At 40.0% G+C, this 18,785-nt stretch overlaps 1 protein-coding gene across 3 annotated transcripts in view; it reads left to right on the plus strand.

The window, feature by feature from the left end:
- Positions 1–18,785, plus strand: part of ranbp9 (RAN binding protein 9) — a 44,297-nt gene that overhangs the window by 8,504 nt on the left and 17,008 nt on the right. For all 3 annotated transcript variants that reach the window (XR_007440534.1, XM_007232506.4, XM_007232505.4), the window contains exon 4: positions 7,679–7,846. Coding sequence is in view for 2 of the 3 variants with exons in the window: in XM_007232506.4 (XP_007232568.3) it covers positions 7,679–7,846 (168 nt within the window). In the remaining variant the exon portion in view is untranslated. The remainder of the gene's footprint in view (positions 1–7,678; positions 7,847–18,785) is intronic.

Here is an 18,785-nt window from a genome sequence, read left to right on the forward strand (position 1 = left end):
CCGAAAAAAATGCAGAAAACGTTTCCCTAAGGGTCTGTTACAACAGTTAACTGCTGAACAAGCCATTTTCCTTATTTTAGAAATGTAATTTTTAACAGTAAAATCCGAATGTCAGACTGAGCCACAGTGGTGGTGCACGTTCACACTCTTAGGCCACCTGTCAATCAACTCGCCCTCAGCTGTTAATCGCCACATTGCCACACCCCTTCATGGTATGGCGACATGAGAAATAAGCATACCGGTTCAAAAGTCTCCCTTCTACCATATGAACCAGTATACCGCCCAGTAGGGGTGGGCAAAATGGCTCTAAAATAATATCACGATATTTCAGGGTATTTTTGCGATAACAATATACTTGGCGATATAGGAAAACTAAAATAATTCATTCATTTCAGGAGTATAGTGGCAAAATAAATAATATAGCATAAAATATAATAATATAATAATTGCAGAATATTTAGTGCATGCATACAAACTGCAAACTAAAACAATTATACAATAAATACACCTAAAACTTTACAGTAAATAATATACTACTTTTAAGACAGAACAGCCCTATTATCACAATATGGATTTTTAATATCATAATATTTCTGTGTCACGATATATTGTATACGATATAATATCTGCCCAGTACTAGCGGAGCTAAACATCATACTACAACCAACCAACAGAGGTTCTAGACCAACAGAGGTGCTGGCTTCACTTTTCATAGACATTTTGCTGTCCATGCTTTTCTACAGTCATTGTCTTTTATATACAATGTATAATTCTAGTCTCCCAGTATAAGGTACATTTTAATGTTATATAACTAAATGCACATTTTATGTAAAGGTTATTTTAACAGTAAAGGTTAAACTAGAACAGATAAAACACAAATCACTATTAGTGATGCATTTAATTGATCTTATTCAAAACTGTTTGTTCTGTAAGTTAGTTTTCTAATCAAGGAGCCATTGTTACCTTAGTAGAATAGTTAAAAGATGTTTTGTATGTCAGAGAAAAGTATTTTTTATAGTTACAAGCTAACAATCATGTTCTGAGGTGAAAGATATCCTCTGTAGTGGAGTTTTTGCTGTATTTCAGTACAAGTCTCATCCCCAGGCACTCGGGCAGATATACTCCAGACTACTGTCTAATTTAAGCTACATGTTAAAATCAGGAACCAGGACAGCTGTCAGAATCTTATCTCTCATGAAGAATGCTCTGTTTATTCTCTTTGTAATGACAGAACATTACAAAATGTTGAAAAATCACACTCTCTTTTAATCAAATATCAGGGTACCTTATTTTTCGCACTGTGAGGTGCACTTAAAGTCCTTTAATTTTTCCCAAAATTGTCAGTGCGCCTTATAATCCAGTAAGACTTATGTATGAATTTTACCAGTCAGGTTGTGAGAAGCAGTAAAGCCACTCAGCTGAAGTACAGTGTTATACAGAAGTTTCAGTTTAGTTCTCCAGCACAGAGACTCGAGCAGTATTAGCATTAGCCTCTAACTGCTATTTCCTCGTTCTGAGGTGAGTATTATTGGCCTGTAGCCTGCTGCTAACCCCGGCTTACACTACTTGAGCAGCATTAGCATTAGCCGCTAACCGCGCTAGGTCTTTTGTCATTCAGAGGCAAGTTTAACGGAATGTAGCTTGTGTGTTTAACGTGTTAAAACAAGGTACATGGGAAGAACTGTTAGCTAGTATCACCCTGGCTTACCGAAACACTCGGGGTTCCTCATAGTAGCTCTGTCTGGTGGCATTAGCCGCTAACCGTTAGCAGTTAGCCGCTAATGCTAATACTAATGCTCCAGCCTTAGTGCTGAAGAAATTCGGGAATCTAAGCGTACTGTAAATAAACAAAAGTGCTTTAAGCACCCAAATAAACAGTTTTTAGGAAAGAAATCTGTGTAGATTAACATCCTGCACTCGTTTGACTTTAAAATAAAATATTTTTTTATTACAGATTCATTTACTTCGCTTAGCTTTACTTAGCTATCCCCCTTCCACCACCATCCCCCAGCGGTGAGACCTGCTGAAATAGAAGTTCCTTATAGTGTCTCTTAAAATGCGCCTTATAATCCAGTGTGCCTTACAGTGCGAAAAGTACAGTAGCTCAGGTTTAAGTGTAAGCATTCACATATTCCCTGTATTTAGTGACTGTGACAAAACAAAGAAATCTGAAAAGCCATCGAATCCTGATGCTTGTTAAAATGTGACATTGAATAAATTCTTCACAATGAAAAATGTTAGAAAACATCATAATGTGTAAATGTGCATCTTGTCAACACTTAGCAAAGCTGATCATTCACAATTCATGTGTGTCGTGAATCGCAGTAGGATTTGCAGGCACAGCAGTAAAAGTGTGAAAGCTCTCTATGTTTTGCTCTCTGGGTTGCACCTCCTGCTAAAAATCTCTGTTTGGTACCTTTAACATTGGATTTTGGAGGGAATTGTTCCATAATTGTCCAACAACTACTGACTGTCATTTACAAGCCTACCTGATGTTATGCACAAAGGGATAGGCCCCTTTTACATCTGAAAAATTAAAACATTTTTCACGCTTTTATTATTTATTTTTTTCCAACTCTTTTAGTTAATGGTAAACCTCTTCATGCTTTGCCCAGTAATTCAGAGCTAAGGAACAAATGGTTAGAATTTGTCTATGGAACACCACCAGTATAGTACAATTGAGATAGGTAGATGTATGTTTAAAACAGTTCTGTCTACACTAGTTAAAAATAAAAATCCACCCTGGTGTTTTGTTCCAACTGCCTCGGTGGCGCTGCTGCTGCTCAGCCGGTGTGGATTTTTACTTTCTGGACCTGGACCTATGTTTGTTTTTTTAATAGGATCTCCGGTGGATTTCATATTTTTCAGAGACTCTAAGACTAGGTCAGTGGCTGAAATCCCTCTCGCACTTCTTTCATTGTATACAGCAGGGCTCTGACACACAGCCCTGTTGGGGGCAGGGTAGGAGGGGGTGGAGTTTTTGCCTACTTTCATTGATGAAAGAAAAAAATCCTAATGTTAGAGGAAACATAATTCAATAAATTAATTATTGTTTTTATAAATGATTAAATATAATTTTGGTTGACAGATATTTGGTACATCCCTAGTGTAGTGTGAAATCATCTTTTCAAAATGAAAGAATGGAAAGAAATGCCTCTGGATGGCATCTAATCTGAAGTGAGAGATGAGGAAGAGATTATTGCTTATCTTTTGAGGCAGTCAGGTCTCTTTCTGTTATTTTGTGAAACTCCTGTTCTGTCCATTCTGTTCCTTATGCAAGTGGATTATATTAAATTTGATCCTTTCATTGCTGTATTTTAAATGTATGACTGTTCCTGGTGGAGCTGTGCTCTTATATCAGCTAGTCAGTTCTTCATCTGAAATGTGAAACGTCTTCTTTGAGTCATATTCGTGTAAACACTGTTGTGTGTTGTTGACTGATCGGTTCATTTCTAGCTGCATCAGGCCTCTCTGCTTGGCCTTTTAATCAACCAAGAAGTCCTGTGCTTGAGGACAGCCGTGCTTCATGTGCTGACAGTCGTGCGTCAGGATCATGTGTTCAGATGCAGACAGTGTGAGCTATTTGGCAGTGCATGGTAACACCCAGTCCCATTTGTACAATCACAGGACACAGGGAGGCTCCTCTGCAGCCTGTCTGAGAGATAAGAGCCTGAAGCACACTCTCCACACAGGCCCTGCTCTTAGAACTGTGAAACTCAGCTATACTTTGTGATGGTCTTTTATTTTTATTTTTATTTTTTTTTTAAATAATCTTTTAAAAATATTTATGAGAAAAATGTTTTAGTGTGTGTGCACTTTTTATTTTTTCACTAAATTAAAAGTCTTAGACTCTTCAAATAGGGTGGGATGGTGTAGAATTTCAGTTTTCAGAGTTCTATAGCCTACATCTGGGGTCGCCAATAGGTGAATAGGACCATGAAACATCCAGCCTATGAGGTTGTTTGAACTATAATGAACCACAATGGGGGAAAAAAGAAATCCTCTCTGGTGAGCTTTTGTTTATATACCTCTCCTGTCTCTCTGTCGCGCTTGGCGTGACTTCAGTTTCCGCACATTCTCGTTTTTCCACTCATTCTTGGGCTCCCTATCTCCTTATAAGGGCATTTTTTTTCTGGCGGTGTCCCAATTCACATGACACGGGTTCAATTCCACGTGAGGAGCGGTGTGTTTTATTTATTTATTTATTTTTTCTTCTTGGGTTTGCCTGCTTTGAATTCAACTGTTCTGCAATTGGGTTCAACAACCCTCTGGGCTGGAGAGCTACTAGTCTGTAGCACTCCATCCCATTACACTTCATTTTACAAAACAGATTTATTTTTGTGGCAGCCACGTAATGGCTTGGAAAATATCTACCCCGCTGGCATTCATCAGGATTTGTCTTCCTTTTATTTGCTTAGATAAATGAGAGTGTGGATCCAACATTAAAGAACCTGTACTGTAGGGTGACCATATGTTGTCTTTTTCCTGGATGTGTCCTGTATGTGTTCTGGGTCAGGGCCAGGTGTGTGTGCTATTTAGTGCTGTGTGATATGACCGCAAATTATTAGGACAATTGTTTGAACATGTTGCCTCAATTATGAGTAATAATTTATTATTTATTATTATTTTAATATTATTTAATAAACAAACATATTTATTTGATGCAAATTGTTTGGGTTGCTCTATTGGTTTGTTGTTTTGATGGTGTACTTTTCTAAGCTGAGCATGTTGATATCAGATATCAGAGTAAAGCTTATAGTTATTGGAACTCCCCCATGGAGACCATTTTCCACCCAGTTTCTTTCTTATTATTAAATAATTAACACTGACCTCAACTAAGGGAAGTGAGACCTGCAGTTCATTAAGTGTTGTTCTGGGTTATTTTGTGATCTCCTGTATGAGTTGTCCATACCCTTTTGGAGGAATTCTGGTAGGCCGGTCACTCCTGGGAAGGTTCACCCATGTTCCATATTTTCTCTATTTGTGAATAATAACTTTCACTGTAACAAGCAACACTGTTGGAGTCCCAAAGCTTTAAAAATCTATTTACATCTATCAGTCTAAAAAAGGTTACAATGACTCATCTGTTCTTGAATATCTTCAGATCGGGGCATAATGTGTTCCTTTTGTGATATTTTTAATCCTGCTTCATGTTGTCAGACATGTTTTATTTAAGTGATTCATTGATTCTACAGGCCTGGTTTTGACTCGTGAAATTAAACTCAGCTTAAACTCAGCTGGTTAATCACAGTTGATTCATGGGGCAATTGCATTTTACATAGGACCTACGTTGCATTGCTTTTCCCCTTAATAAATGAAATTATCATTTAAAAAACTGCTTTTTGTATTTACTTGGGTTATATTTGTCTGAATCAGTTTTGTTTGATAATTAAAAAAAAAAATAATTACCGTATTTTATGCACTTAAAATCTTTTAATTTCCCCAAAAATCGTGCATTAAAATGCGCATTTTAATCTAGTGCGTCTTATGTATTTTATCAGTCAGGTTGTAAGAAGTACAGCGTTATACTGGAGTTTCAGTTTAGTTCTCCAGCACCGAGACTAGAGCAGTATTAGCATTAGCATTTCCCTTTTTAGAGGTGTTTATTATCGGCCTGTAGCCTGCTGCTAACCCCAGCTAGCATTGCTTGAGTGGTTAGCCGCGAATGCTAATGCTTTACTCCCCCAAATAAACAGTTTTCAGAAGAGAAATCTGTGTAGATTAACATCCAGTGCTTGTTTGACTTTAAAAGAAAGTCTTTTTTTTATCACAGTTTTGTTTACTTAGCTTAGCTTTACTTAAATTAGTTAGCTACGGGTGCTGGTCAACGAATTAGAATAATTTGAAATAGTGCAATCATGAAATTCTTTGAATGCATTTTTTGTGCAGAAAGCAAATCAGGTGTTCACCGCACCTGTCCTACTCGTTAGACTAATCACAGAACTCGTTACCTGGAAATTTGCTCAGCTGAGCTTTCCAAAAGGCCCATTTAGGCCATTTAACTGTGACACTATTGTTTTATTGAATTAGAATAATGGAGAAACCGTTTCATTGAATTAGAATAATTTTTATTATAATTACAATCATCACTTTCTCAGTATTTTGTGGCTGCCCCCTTGGCTTGTTTGACTGCCTGAAGTCTCCGCGGCATCGATTTGACCAGCTTGTCGCAAGTTTCCGCACTCACAGCTTCCCAGGCAGTGGCGATGTTCTGCTTCAGTTGGTCCAGCGTAGTAGGCTTTCTGTCGCGAATTTTCCGCTTGACGATGGCCCAAAGGTTTTCAATGACATTGAGGTCAGGCGAGTTGGCCGGCCATGCCAAAACTTCAAGCTGTTTTTTAGTGAACCAATCTTTGGTCGACTTTGCCGCATGAGCCGGTGCAAGATCCTGTTGAAATATGAAGTCTTCTTCGCCGAACTGTTCCTCAACAGTCGGAATCAGGAACGTTTCCAGAACATCTTGATATACAGCAGCATTGACAGTCTTCTTGAGGAAGCAGAGTTTCCCTACACCTCGAGCGGACATGCATCCCCAGACCATAACGCTCTGGGGAAACTTGACGGATCTTTTCACGGACTCGTGGTTGTAGGTTTCGCCACCACGACGCCAGACACGAGGACCTTGGTCACCGAAGGAGATGCAGAAGCGTGATTCGTCACTGAAGACCACTTTCTGCCAGTCTTCAGCAGTCCACTCGCCGTGTTCTTTGGCCCACTTCAGCCGTTTCTCCATTTGTTTCTTGTTCAGCATCGGTTTTACTGCTGGAACGCGAGATTTGAAGCAGAGTTCGCGCAGACGACGGTAAGTGGTTGATCTGGAGACGTCAGCGCCGGTCTGCTTGTTCCACAAGTCGGTGAGCTCGGAAGTGGACTTGAACCGGTTGCTGACTGCGATCTTTCTCAGCTGCTTGTTGTCGTGAGCAGAAGTTTTTCGGACGCCGGAACAGTTGGTGCGCTTGCTGCAGTTTTTCTTGAGAGCTTTGCAGACGGAAGACTGGCTGATGCCGAGCTGCTCAGCAATTTTAGTTTGGGTCAAGCCTTGTTGGCGAAGGGCTTGAATTTGAGCCACTATTCTGGTTGAGAGGTCGCGCTGCTTACCCATGATTGATTTTACAACTTAGAAATTCTACTCAACCCTGACTTTATACTGCACAGTGAACACTCTTCACAGAAAACAAAAATTCGAGCATTTATTCTAATTCAATGAAACGGTTTCTCCATTATTCTAATTCAATAAAACAACAGTGTCACAGTTAAATGGCCTAAATGGGCCTTTTGGAAAGCTCAGCTGAGCAAATTTTTTTCCAGGTAACGAGTTCTGTGATTAGTCTAACGAGTAGGACAGGTGCGGTGAACACCTGATTTGCTTTCTGCACAAAAAATGCATTCAAAGAATTTCATGATTGCACTATTTCAAATTATTCTAATTCGTTGACCAGCACCTGTATACCTCATTAACACCCAGCGGTGAGACCTGCTGAATTAGAAGGTCCTTATAATATCTCTTAAAATGCGCCTTTTAATCTGGTGCGCCTTATAGTGCGAAAAATACACGTTAAATACACGTTAAAAAAGCAAAAACAAAGCAAATACTTTTTTTTTACTGTATATACAAGCTGTTGTACTGCACTTGCTGCAGTTCACGGTATGCTAAAGTATCTCTCACTGTGTCTTTCAGGATGGGACAAACACTCATATGGTTACCACGGAGACGATGGACACTCTTTCTGCTCTTCGGGGACGGGACAGCCGTACGGACCCACATTTACGACAGGCGACGTGATTGGCTGCTGTGTCAACCTCATTAACAACACCTGCTTCTACACAAAGAACGGCCACAGTCTAGGTACAACCCTTTATTAACTGTACTGTAAAACTTTTCACACTGGTCCCAAACCAGCACTGACCAACACACAACTGGTCCGCTTGTCTTCTATTAAACACTGGAGCATCTATATATTGTTTTTTTTTTTTTTTTTTTTTTCCAAACTGCACTGGATTATGGTATTTGAGATGAGTATAATATAGTTTTTTATGCTGCTCCTTGCCACTATTTACTTAAGATGAACCATTTTTTTTTTTTTTTACAAAATTGAGCAAAATAAAACATTTGGTCCTTTTTTGCAGGTTTTATTAAATTTGCCAAAAAGGACCATTTTAAAAAACACAAATAAAAATATGTATTAAAAATATTTGTAATATCCCAGCAGGCAAACCAACAAAGCACAATACATTTACCTTTACATATTCACCTCAGTACTGCTTTTCTAATCACAAATGTACTTCAGCAGTGCTGTTCTAGTTGCACGTTTAGTTACCTCAGTAGTGCAATTTTGGTTATGAATTTACCTCAGCATTTCTATTCTAATTTAAGAAGTGATCGTTTCCTGCCTCTGCTGAAAATGCCAATATGCAAAACATGTTAGGAATCGCTGATACATTACTTCAGATAAGCAAGTCTTTGTACAATGTAAATTATAATTTTTTCCTTACATATTTTGGGTTGCCAAATATCCAGTGCATACCTATTGTTTACACAAGACTGTACTCTATATGACATCCTTGACCTAATTATGTTTTGTTTTGAAATCAAAGTTAGGTTTAACCTAACTCTGTAATAAGGAGTAAATGATGAGCAATAAAAAATATGGATATTCGACACTTTTTAAAAATAAAAAGCAATTATTACAAAACTTCAGTTTAGAAATATTTTAAACACTTTTATTAAACTTTTATTAAATTTATTTAACATTTTTATTCCCCTACATACCAACAAAGTACAAAAATGTACCTCAGCAATTCTAATCTAGTCACACATTTATCTTAGCCAGGCAATTCTAGTCATAATTGTACCTCAGTAGTGTAGCGGGCTCAGTGGTTTAATACCTGGTGCTAATTGAGATGTTGAAATATTTTTTAATTGGGCGCCAGTTATTAAATTAATTTAATTAGATTAATTAATTAATTAATTAATCAAATTAATTAATAACACAAGACATCTCAGGGTGTGGTTTCTACAGGTGACAGAAATTTTCATAACCAAGTTATCCAGAAAAACACACTGAAATGACAGGTTTTGTAAAATAAAAGTATTTATTAAATCACACAGATATGAGTAAATAATTCATTAAAAAGTCATAAATGTAGCCATTAGATATCAAATCATAGTGTAGAATGATAAATGAGAAATAAACAACAAACACGTTATAATGCTGATATGAAAGGAATAAAGATTAATAGAACTATTAAGTGAGTATTTCTAAATAAGGGTCTAAGGCATTTTAAGTCTACGAAACCAGTTCTTATTTCCAACCAAGCAACTCAAAATGAGTCATCTATACTAAAGACGCTCTATTAAAGACCCGACCAAACCATGACCAACAGACACCATCTGCCGAAAGATTAAACCCAGCTCTGCCTTACTCTGAGTTGTTGAAGTGGGCCTTGGTGAGTCCGCCTGGGTTGGTCGTCTGATGCTTCACCCCGAAAAAGGATCACGTGAGCCAGTCTGCAGGGTGGGTTGACTTCCTGTGTCAGCACGGAGCCCCATTAGAACCCACAGGGAAATCCCTTCGCTCTCAGGTGGCTTGCTGGTGGCCTCCGGACCGCAGATTGCTGGGTTGGATCTGGCGGATCTCTTTTTCAGCTGTACTTTAGCTAAACTTAGATGGAATAATGCTTGGCTTCGTAGATTGTAAAATAACCTTAGATATTTTAACTAGGATAGCTAATATTAATATACTTGAAGATTAAATGCACTAGTCTAAGAAAACTAACTTAAGATGACTAAACTAACAGTCTATCCTTCCTCCATCTCTGGGCTCCCTAACCTCTCTCCTCTAACTGTTTTCCTCAACTCATCTTCTTCCACTCCTTCTCTAACTCCAACTGCTTCTCCTCCAACTCCTCCGAACTGAACTGGAAACTCTAAACTGGCAACTCTACACTCGCAACTGAACTGTGTCTATTAGACTCTGTGGCCTGTTTGGCCTTCGAGCTATGATTGGCCCTGTGGCCCAAATGTCTGTGTTTTGATTGGTCTAGGAGCAATTTCAAACTTTGGTGGGGATTCACAAAGGGCCATAAACCCCCCCTCGCTCACATGGTCAGCATGCTTCAGCATTTTTCTAATAGATCAAACCAAAAGAAAACTCAATTAAACAGTGGATCAAAATACATTTTTCAGCATATCAGTTTGTGAGGATAAATTCAGGAAACAAACAATCTTACAATTGAATCACAATAAATGTAATATATATATATTTTGCCCACAAACAGTTTTGTAATACTCAAGATAATCTTAGGAATACAATGATGGATGGTACTCTGTCAGAAAGAGATCAAGAGTCATGTTATTATTTAAACCCAATTAAATCACTTAAAAGATAATACATGGTTAAACCACTGATAACCAAATAAAGCTAAATTATCAAATGCTAGTTAAACCTTGTTGATTCAGACTTGAATGTGTAGGAGAATTTAATCAGGACACATCCAAACACATATACCATATACCAGACACATATACCATTATCTAGTAAACATTCCATAAAACACCTTTTTTATATAGTCAATATATATGTATTTTAAGCAAAATCTTCTCAGTGAGAAATTCCTCTTCTCTGCTGAGTGTAGATAAGCGGCTGGCATCGGAATTTACGACGGTGGGGGAGGTTGGTGAACAGAGAGCAGAGAGTCTCACTTACAAACGGTCAATGGAATTTCCAAGCTTAGAACATTTCTCTTAATTTCATTAATCTTATTTCTAAGTGATTGCAGAAATAACTAGGCACAAACCCCTAAATTAGTATAATATTTGGTGAATTAACAATTTCCAAGGCATTAATTAAGTTTTGACACTCTCTTAAATCCGCAGTCCCGTCCTAGTGATGGTGTTGCAAATGTGTTGCAAATGTTCCAAATGTTTACATTAACTCCGAGGTTTATGACTTGGAGGAATGTAAACAGAATTTTACCCTAAACTCGCATTTAGGGCTCTTGAGCGAGGCTGAGTGAAGAAATAGTTAGTAAATGTCATTTTGAAATTTAAGGTTGTTTGAAAAAAAGATTACTCCAAGGTTTTTTTAGAGTGTTCTGGGTTCGAAGTTTCCTTATAGGCCGTAAAGTGGGGGTAGTGTGTGTGTCTGTGTGTAAGCAATGAAGAAATCCTCTGGTTAATCCACTACATTCCCCCCCCATCGATCGATGGGCCACTGGACGTTGGGTCATCGGTCGATGTCAACGTGGATTTCTGTAGACAGAGCATGTTAGGGTACATCTTTCATGCAATTGGTGTCTTGTTGGTCATGCTTTCTTAAGACAATCTACTACAAGGTCGCTGACAGAGTTTTTGGTCTAATGGATATACAATTTCTCTGATGATCAGTTTTTTTTTTTTTTTGTTGTAGCTATTGGCTTTTGGTTCTGAATAAAATAGTTAATTTAATGTGATAGTGTGGCAACAAGCATAGGAAAGGGTCACAAATAGTTTGCTAGCTATTTGTTCCTTCATAACTTTATCAAGACAACCTACCCATAAGGTATGCTTCAATAATTAGCCACTACTTAGTCAACAATTGAGAACAATATAGCAGAGCAAACGTAGTCAGAAGGGAAACAAAATATGTTTTGGGCACCTGAAGAGAGGAGAAAGAAAAAAAAAAAATTGGCACCCCCCTCTCCACGTATTTATTATACTGCTATGCTAATGGTTTGAAATGGTGATTCAAACACTAGGTTTAACAAAATATCCAATTTGTTGTGAGTTATGCTACTTGGATAGGTGAGTTCCAGACAGTGAATGTGTGGTACGTTCTCAATTTAACAATTGCGTCAGGCCAGAAAATGGTGGACAATGAACACTCAGTGTGTCTAAGTATTTGGCCCAGTATTATGATTTAACCTAGGGCATTATTGGTCCCGACTTGTCCCATGAGGCTTTTGCATAGTTTAATTGGGTTACAGTGAACTTGTTTGAGAATCAGTTTAATAAAACACTGACGATGCGGGATTTGGTTCCAGATGCGAGGCAGTTTGTCTGCCTTTGCCTGAGGACCAAACCAATGAGACCTGAGCTCGCGAATTGTTTTGCCAGTGCTGTGCTGGGACCTCACCAGTAGCTTGTCAGCAGTGTAGCACAATGGTTGGTATCCAAGCGTGCTTTTTCCCAGTTTTGGGTGTTTCCGCAGTTCACCGCTAGAACGGTGAGATATACCAACACCTGAGAAAGTGTGGTTCAGCGAAAAAGTTGTGGCCTGAGCCATTTCAATAGGGTCTGGGGGACGTCCCCCCCATCTGGCAAATGCACCTGCCACAGTGATGAGATGTTTGTTCCTTCGAACAAATTTCATGAGTCTTTCGACCCAATCCATTTGTGGAATTGGCCATACACCACACAGATCTTCTGAAGATTGGGGCTGAAAACACACTAGCCTTTTTCCAACAAGTGGCAGATATGTCAATTGTGGGAATGCTCGGTGTGTTTCCCCCATCATTTTGTGGTCCACCCATGGGTGATCGAGGGCCTGGGCTAGGCTCTCCCCCCCATGGCGCTGAGGCACCACGAATGAAGATGAAGCGTGTGTATCTGGGGCATAAACAAACAGGCCCTTGAGCATCCTGAAAGACGCACAGTAAGTGGCAAGTGGATCAAGTTGAAATGCCAGTGTTCTGAAAGAAGTGTTGCCACATGCACCAATTGTCATGTTAACTTTCCATTTGATTTGAGCATTCCGAAAAGCACATCCATCTGTGTAGATGGTGGGAATGTTTTTACATTCATAAGAATCCAAGGGACTGTGTTTGTCTGGAACCACTGGTGCAGGAACAAGAAGAGAACAATCCTTTTGGTGCACGAACAGAGGATCACAGTTAGTCCGTGGCAAGGAACCTGCAGGTGTTCTGTGAACAGCTGACTTGTCAGCCCATGGAACAAAGATTTCACCGTTGACCGTTGTGTTAAGAGTGAATGACTTTCCAGCTTTTGGGTTGTACTCATCTACAGCCGTAGAGGGAGTCAATGCCCATGAACAGGTGTTTTGTTTTAGAATCATGGTAGGGGATTCTGAGGATGGTGGTTTCAGAACCCTGACAGTGAGCTTCTCATTGATTCCCGTGGAATTTGAAGGTTCAATGAGCTTGTGTGGCTCAATGTTGCTAGCAACATGATAGCATTGAACTCTATCCTGTGCCTTAGGACAGGGCAGGGGTTCGCAAACCTGTGTCCAGATTCTATGATGCTGAAAGTCAATCAATGGTTTGAACCGGTCAAGGAGGTCTTTGCCAAAGAGCAATGGGACGTTCTCCAATGGAGAAATGTGAATTGGATGGGTGAGGCTCATTGGACCGATGGCAACGTGCACCAGGGCTGCAGAATGCAGAGTGATACCAGTGTGCGAATATGGTTGAAGGTGAAGAGCACACTTTTTCAGAGGTATCTCTTTGTTGTTTCGGCGGGCTGTCGCCCTCACCTGGTCAAAAAGTGAATTTGACATCAAAGAAATGTCTGACCCTGTGTCCAAAAGAGCTTCATACCCGAACACATCTTCCAGCCTGGTGGCTAGATAGAATTTTGGTGTTGAACCTTTCTCGGTTAAGAAACCCAAGAATTGTTTAGGTGGTGGGTCCTCCAGGCTGAGGGAAGGAGCTTCCTCAGTGTGGTTGTTTTCAGTGTCTGGCTGTACAACCCAGGCTGCATTGGGGTGGATGGATTTCGCACCCCCCCAAGCAGGTTGATCAGGAGCTTGGACAATTGGCAAGAATTCAGATTCAGCATTGTCCTGCTTGCGTATTTCGTCACGAAATTGTCTGAGCAGACTGCCGTCTTTAGTACTCAGGTTAGTTGGATATCTCTCATGCTTGTGCCCTTTAGGTGGACACCACCTAAGCGGAGATTGAAGTTTGCTGGAGCTCTGTGCTCGAGCATGGTGCTGTGAGTGTTTGCCATTCCAACTGCGTTTTATCCTACCTTTCCTTCGATAGGAGGGCCTTTGGTCACTTTGCTCGGCCCAATGTAGGGACGAGCGACGCCAAGAGTGGAACACTCTCTGGTTTTTGTGGTTTAACTGGGTCTTAGGTGGCATTGGAGCCTTGTGTGCCCCTTTTTGCTTGACGCCGGAGGACTGCTCATTAATTATCAGGACGTCATTTGACTCTGATTTTTTATTAATGTTTTGTTGGAACTTAGCAAATCCTCTGAGAGCCAAATCACGCAGCTGCCGGCTTGTTAGCGTACGAGGGCAGGCTGCGACTCCAAAAGAGTGACTGGTGGAGGGATGGAGGTTTCTCACGAACAATGTTTTGAAAACTTCCTCTTCCTCCATTCCAGGCTCATTTCTATAGCCGAAATAAGCTAGCCTGAGGCGGTGATAGTACTGTAGGGGTGTTTCCTGGCGGCTCTGCTTAATTGCAAGAGCTGCAGCAAGGCCGGTTTGAACAAGGTGGTTGGAGAACTCATTCTCCAAAGCCTTGCAAAGAGCAGGATAATCTCTCTTAACCTGGGGTGGTTGGCGCTCAATGAAACGTCCAACTTCCCGACTAGAGGACACCTTAATGAGGTAGATTTTATCATCTACCGTGGCCTTGGGGAAACGGCGTAAGAAGAAGTCAATGTCGCGAAGATACTGGTGGACATCATTAGAACCGTCCGGTTCTGGTTCAAAGCGTGGGATGTTACGCGCAATTTTGTCCAAATCTCTATCAGAGGGTGCTTGAGGTTGCACAGAGGTCCCATGTGGCTGGGAACGCTGAGTGAACCTTGGTTCTACTGGCGCTTCAGCACCTTTAAGGGAGACTAGAGGGATTGTATTTGTGGATGGTTGTTGCTTAGGATCCGGAACCCCAGGGGTTCCTGATTTACCAGCTGGATTGATGGGGGAGTCTCCCTCCATCATCAGCTCAAATGTTAACTCTGTTTGGTCTCGAGTTAATTTGACTGCATTGTTAGCATGTGCTAATTCAGTTTGTAGCTCAACCTGTCTTGCAATAGCATGTTTTAGTTTTTCCTGTGACTGAGCTGCAAGTTGGGTAGCTATGTTGGCTTCCTTTTGAAGCAGCTGCACTTCGGTTTTGAGGTCTCTTTGGTTCATTTCAGACTGTACAGTTTTGTTCTCTAGGTCTGCAACTCTATCATTTAAAGTCACAATCTCTGCTTGGAGATTTTGAATGGTTTTGGAGGAAGCAGCAAGTTGATCCTGTGACAACAGCAGTTGTTTCCACAGTATTAGGGAAATCGGATCCACTTGTTGCTTGCCCTCAAGGATTTTAGATACACACTCATTGAGGCTTTTGGCAATTAGTGCATGGAGACCCCCACTGTCCGTTTGTTGGACTGGGACGGTAAGTCCTGCGGGTAAACCAGCTGTAAGCTCTAAAAGAGCTTTTTCAGTGACACACATTTTGATTTACGTAAAGCACGTGGAATCAAACAATTTTGATGACAAACAAGTTTACTTTATGTTCGAGTCAATTAGCATTGTGCCTTTCTAAGAAGAAAATCTGTTAAAAGGGAGTGACCTAAGGTTACAATTAGCAGATTAATTTTAAAAGGATAGTTAGATTTGTTGTCAGTGGTGCTAGTGAACAGTTTAATAACTGTAGGCCACTATACGCAGTATGTCTAAATATGGGTATAGGTATTAACTATGTACAGGATGGGAGAAATTTAACTATGTATTAAGCACAGGTATGCTGGGTATATGGTTGAGTAACTGATAACTGGATAGGTTTTTTTTTTTTTTTTTTTTTTTAATGGTTAATTAATTAATTAATTTCAATCAGTTATTAATAATTGATCTTAATCGATCAATAATTAAGCTTAATTTATTTGAAGATGGTTGAATTAAATTGAAAATAATTAATTAACAAAAATTTAATTAACTTTACTTAATCAAATTGATTAAAATGACCAGTTAATTATTTTATGTTGTGATTAGTTACTCAATGGAGATAGCTATTTAGCTTGGTTCAATGTAACATAAAGAGTGATGTTTGAGAGAGCAGACCTGAAACTTAAATTTAACTATTTAATATAAACCGATTAAATGAATGCAGTTATTTGTTTACTTATTTAGAAACCATTTAACCAAACCACAATGCAAATTCCCTTTATTAACTTAACGAAAAGTTTGTTTGAAATTGGCACCCTCTGGCGACAGAAACTCTAAATGCACTCTACAGGATGATGGCAATTACACAAGTACAACACCAGGTGGCGACACAGCTATGTGGCTAAGTGGCTCCCTCTGGTGGTCAAACAAATGAGATGCACCTTTCTGCACTGTATGCAGTTACCCAAATCAAACACCAGATGACGATGTGGCAGTGTACCCCCCCCTAGTGGTGAGGGGTAGTAAAACACCCTTTGAGTTTGAGTGTAAATAGTCAGGCTGTCCACCAGATGGTGGCAGAGGCCGACTGGTGGGCGTGGTCACGCCCACTGATGATGCCACGTTAAGGACCGCCCCTTGGGTCTGGGACCTGGTCAGCAGATTTGACTGACTCAGTCGACTGTGAATAGCAGAGGAGAAGGACTCGGCTGTCCGAAAGTTTAACACAGCAGCAACACACTTCACAAGATGAGCAAAGAGGATTTACATCCTGGCGTGGTTAGTTTAATCACGCACACAATAAACTTCCTGCCACTCAGGGTGGTGTTACGTAAAAGTTAGCTACTCTTTTACGCACGTGGAAGTGTCCAGTACTGCAGGATTTTACGGATTTCGCGCAAAAACCGGCAGTTTTAACTGGAGCGCGGAGTCAATGAGCCGGGGATCCGCGACTCATAGCTGCGCGAAGGCCTTATCAGATCAACACTGGCAAAATATGTCTATTTTACCGGAAACAGTTCGAACTTTATGTAAGTACACACGTATATACACGTATATACACCCGGGTTTAAGGTTACCCACACACGGCGGTGTGTCAACCAAGCTTATTTTACAAATAAGAGTAATGTTTTCAAGAGCGCTCACGTACCACACACACAACTGTACACGTTATACAGACACACAGGGGACCGTGCGCGCGACGCGCACACACAGCGGGGGACTGGCCAGTCCTGAATTGTAAACAAAAGCACGTGTAGAACCTGTGCGTGTGTTTCTAACACGCTGGGTTTATGCAGTTAACTCCAGCTAGGCCAGCTAGCCAGCAGCTAACGCATTTAGCAATAAAAACAAAAATACACATTATTCTGCAACTTACAGCGCTATTTTCTGGAACTGGTTATGAAATGTGTATATTCTGGTCTCGCGGCGGAGAGCCAATAATAATCCTGCCCCACGTTGGCGCGCCAAATTATAATCCTGCCCCACGTTGGCGCGCCAAATTATGTAGCGGGCTCAGTGGTTTAATACCTGGTGCTAATTGAGATGTTGAAATATTTTTTAATTGGGCGCCAGTTATTAAATTAATTTAATTAGATTAATTAATTAATTAATTAATTAATCAAATTAATTAATAACACAAGACATCTCAGGGTGTGGTTTCTACAGGTGACAGAAATTTTCATAACCAAGTTATCCAGAAAAACACACTGAAATGACAGGTTTTGTAAAATAAAAGTATTTATTAAATCACACAGATATGAGTAAATAATTCATTAAAAAGTCATAAATGTAGCCATTAGATATCAAATCATAGTGTAGAATGATAAATGAGAAATAAACAACAAACACGTTATAATGCTGATATGAAAGGAATAAAGATTAATAGAACTATTAAGTGAGTATTTCTAAATAAGGGTCTAAGGCATTTTAAGTCTACGAAACCAGTTCTTATTTCCAACCAAGCAACTCAAAATGAGTCATCTATACTAAAGACGCTCTATTAAAGACCCGACCAAACCATGACCAACAGACACCATCTGCCGAAAGATTAAACCCAGCTCTGCCTTACTCTGAGTTGTTGAAGTGGGCCTTGGTGAGTCCGCCTGGGTTGGTCGTCTGATGCTTCACCCCGAAAAAGGATCACGTGAGCCAGTCTGCAGGGTGGGTTGACTTCCTGTGTCAGCACGGAGCCCCATTAGAACCCACAGGGAAATCCCTTCGCTCTCAGGTGGCTTGCTGGTGGCCTCCGGACCGCAGATTGCTGGGTTGGATCTGGCGGATCTCTTTTTCAGCTGTACTTTAGCTAAACTTAGATGGAATAATGCTTGGCTTCGTAGATTGTAAAATAACCTTAGATATTTTAACTAGGATAGCTAATATTAATATACTTGAAGATTAAATGCACTAGTCTAAGAAAACTAACTTAAGATGACTAAACTAACAGTCTATCCTTCCTCCATCTCTGGGCTCCCTAACCTCTCTCCTCTAACTGTTTTCCTCAACTCATCTTCTTCCACTCCTTCTCTAACTCCAACTGCTTCTCCTCCAACTCCTCCGAACTGAACTGGAAACTCTAAACTGGCAACTCTACACTCGCAACTGAACTGTGTCTATTAGACTCTGTGGCCTGTTTGGCCTTCGAGCTATGATTGGCCCTGTGGCCCAAATGTCTGTGTTTTGATTGGTCTAGGAGCAATTTCAAACTTTGGTGGGGATTCACAAAGGGCCATAAACCCCCCCTCGCTCACATGGTCAGCATGCTTCAGCATTTTTCTAATAGATCAAACCAAAAGAAAACTCAATTAAACAGTGGATCAAAATACATTTTTCAGCATATCAGTTTGTGAGGATAAATTCAGGAAACAAACAATCTTACAATTGAATCACAATAAATGTAATATATATATATTTTGCCCACAAACAGTTTTGTAATACTCAAGATAATCTTAGGAATACAAT

The sequence above is a fragment of the Astyanax mexicanus genome, chromosome 8 (genome assembly GCF_023375975.1).
Source record: "Astyanax mexicanus isolate ESR-SI-001 chromosome 8, AstMex3_surface, whole genome shotgun sequence".
Lineage (NCBI taxonomy): Eukaryota > Metazoa > Chordata > Actinopteri > Characiformes > Acestrorhamphidae > Astyanax > Astyanax mexicanus.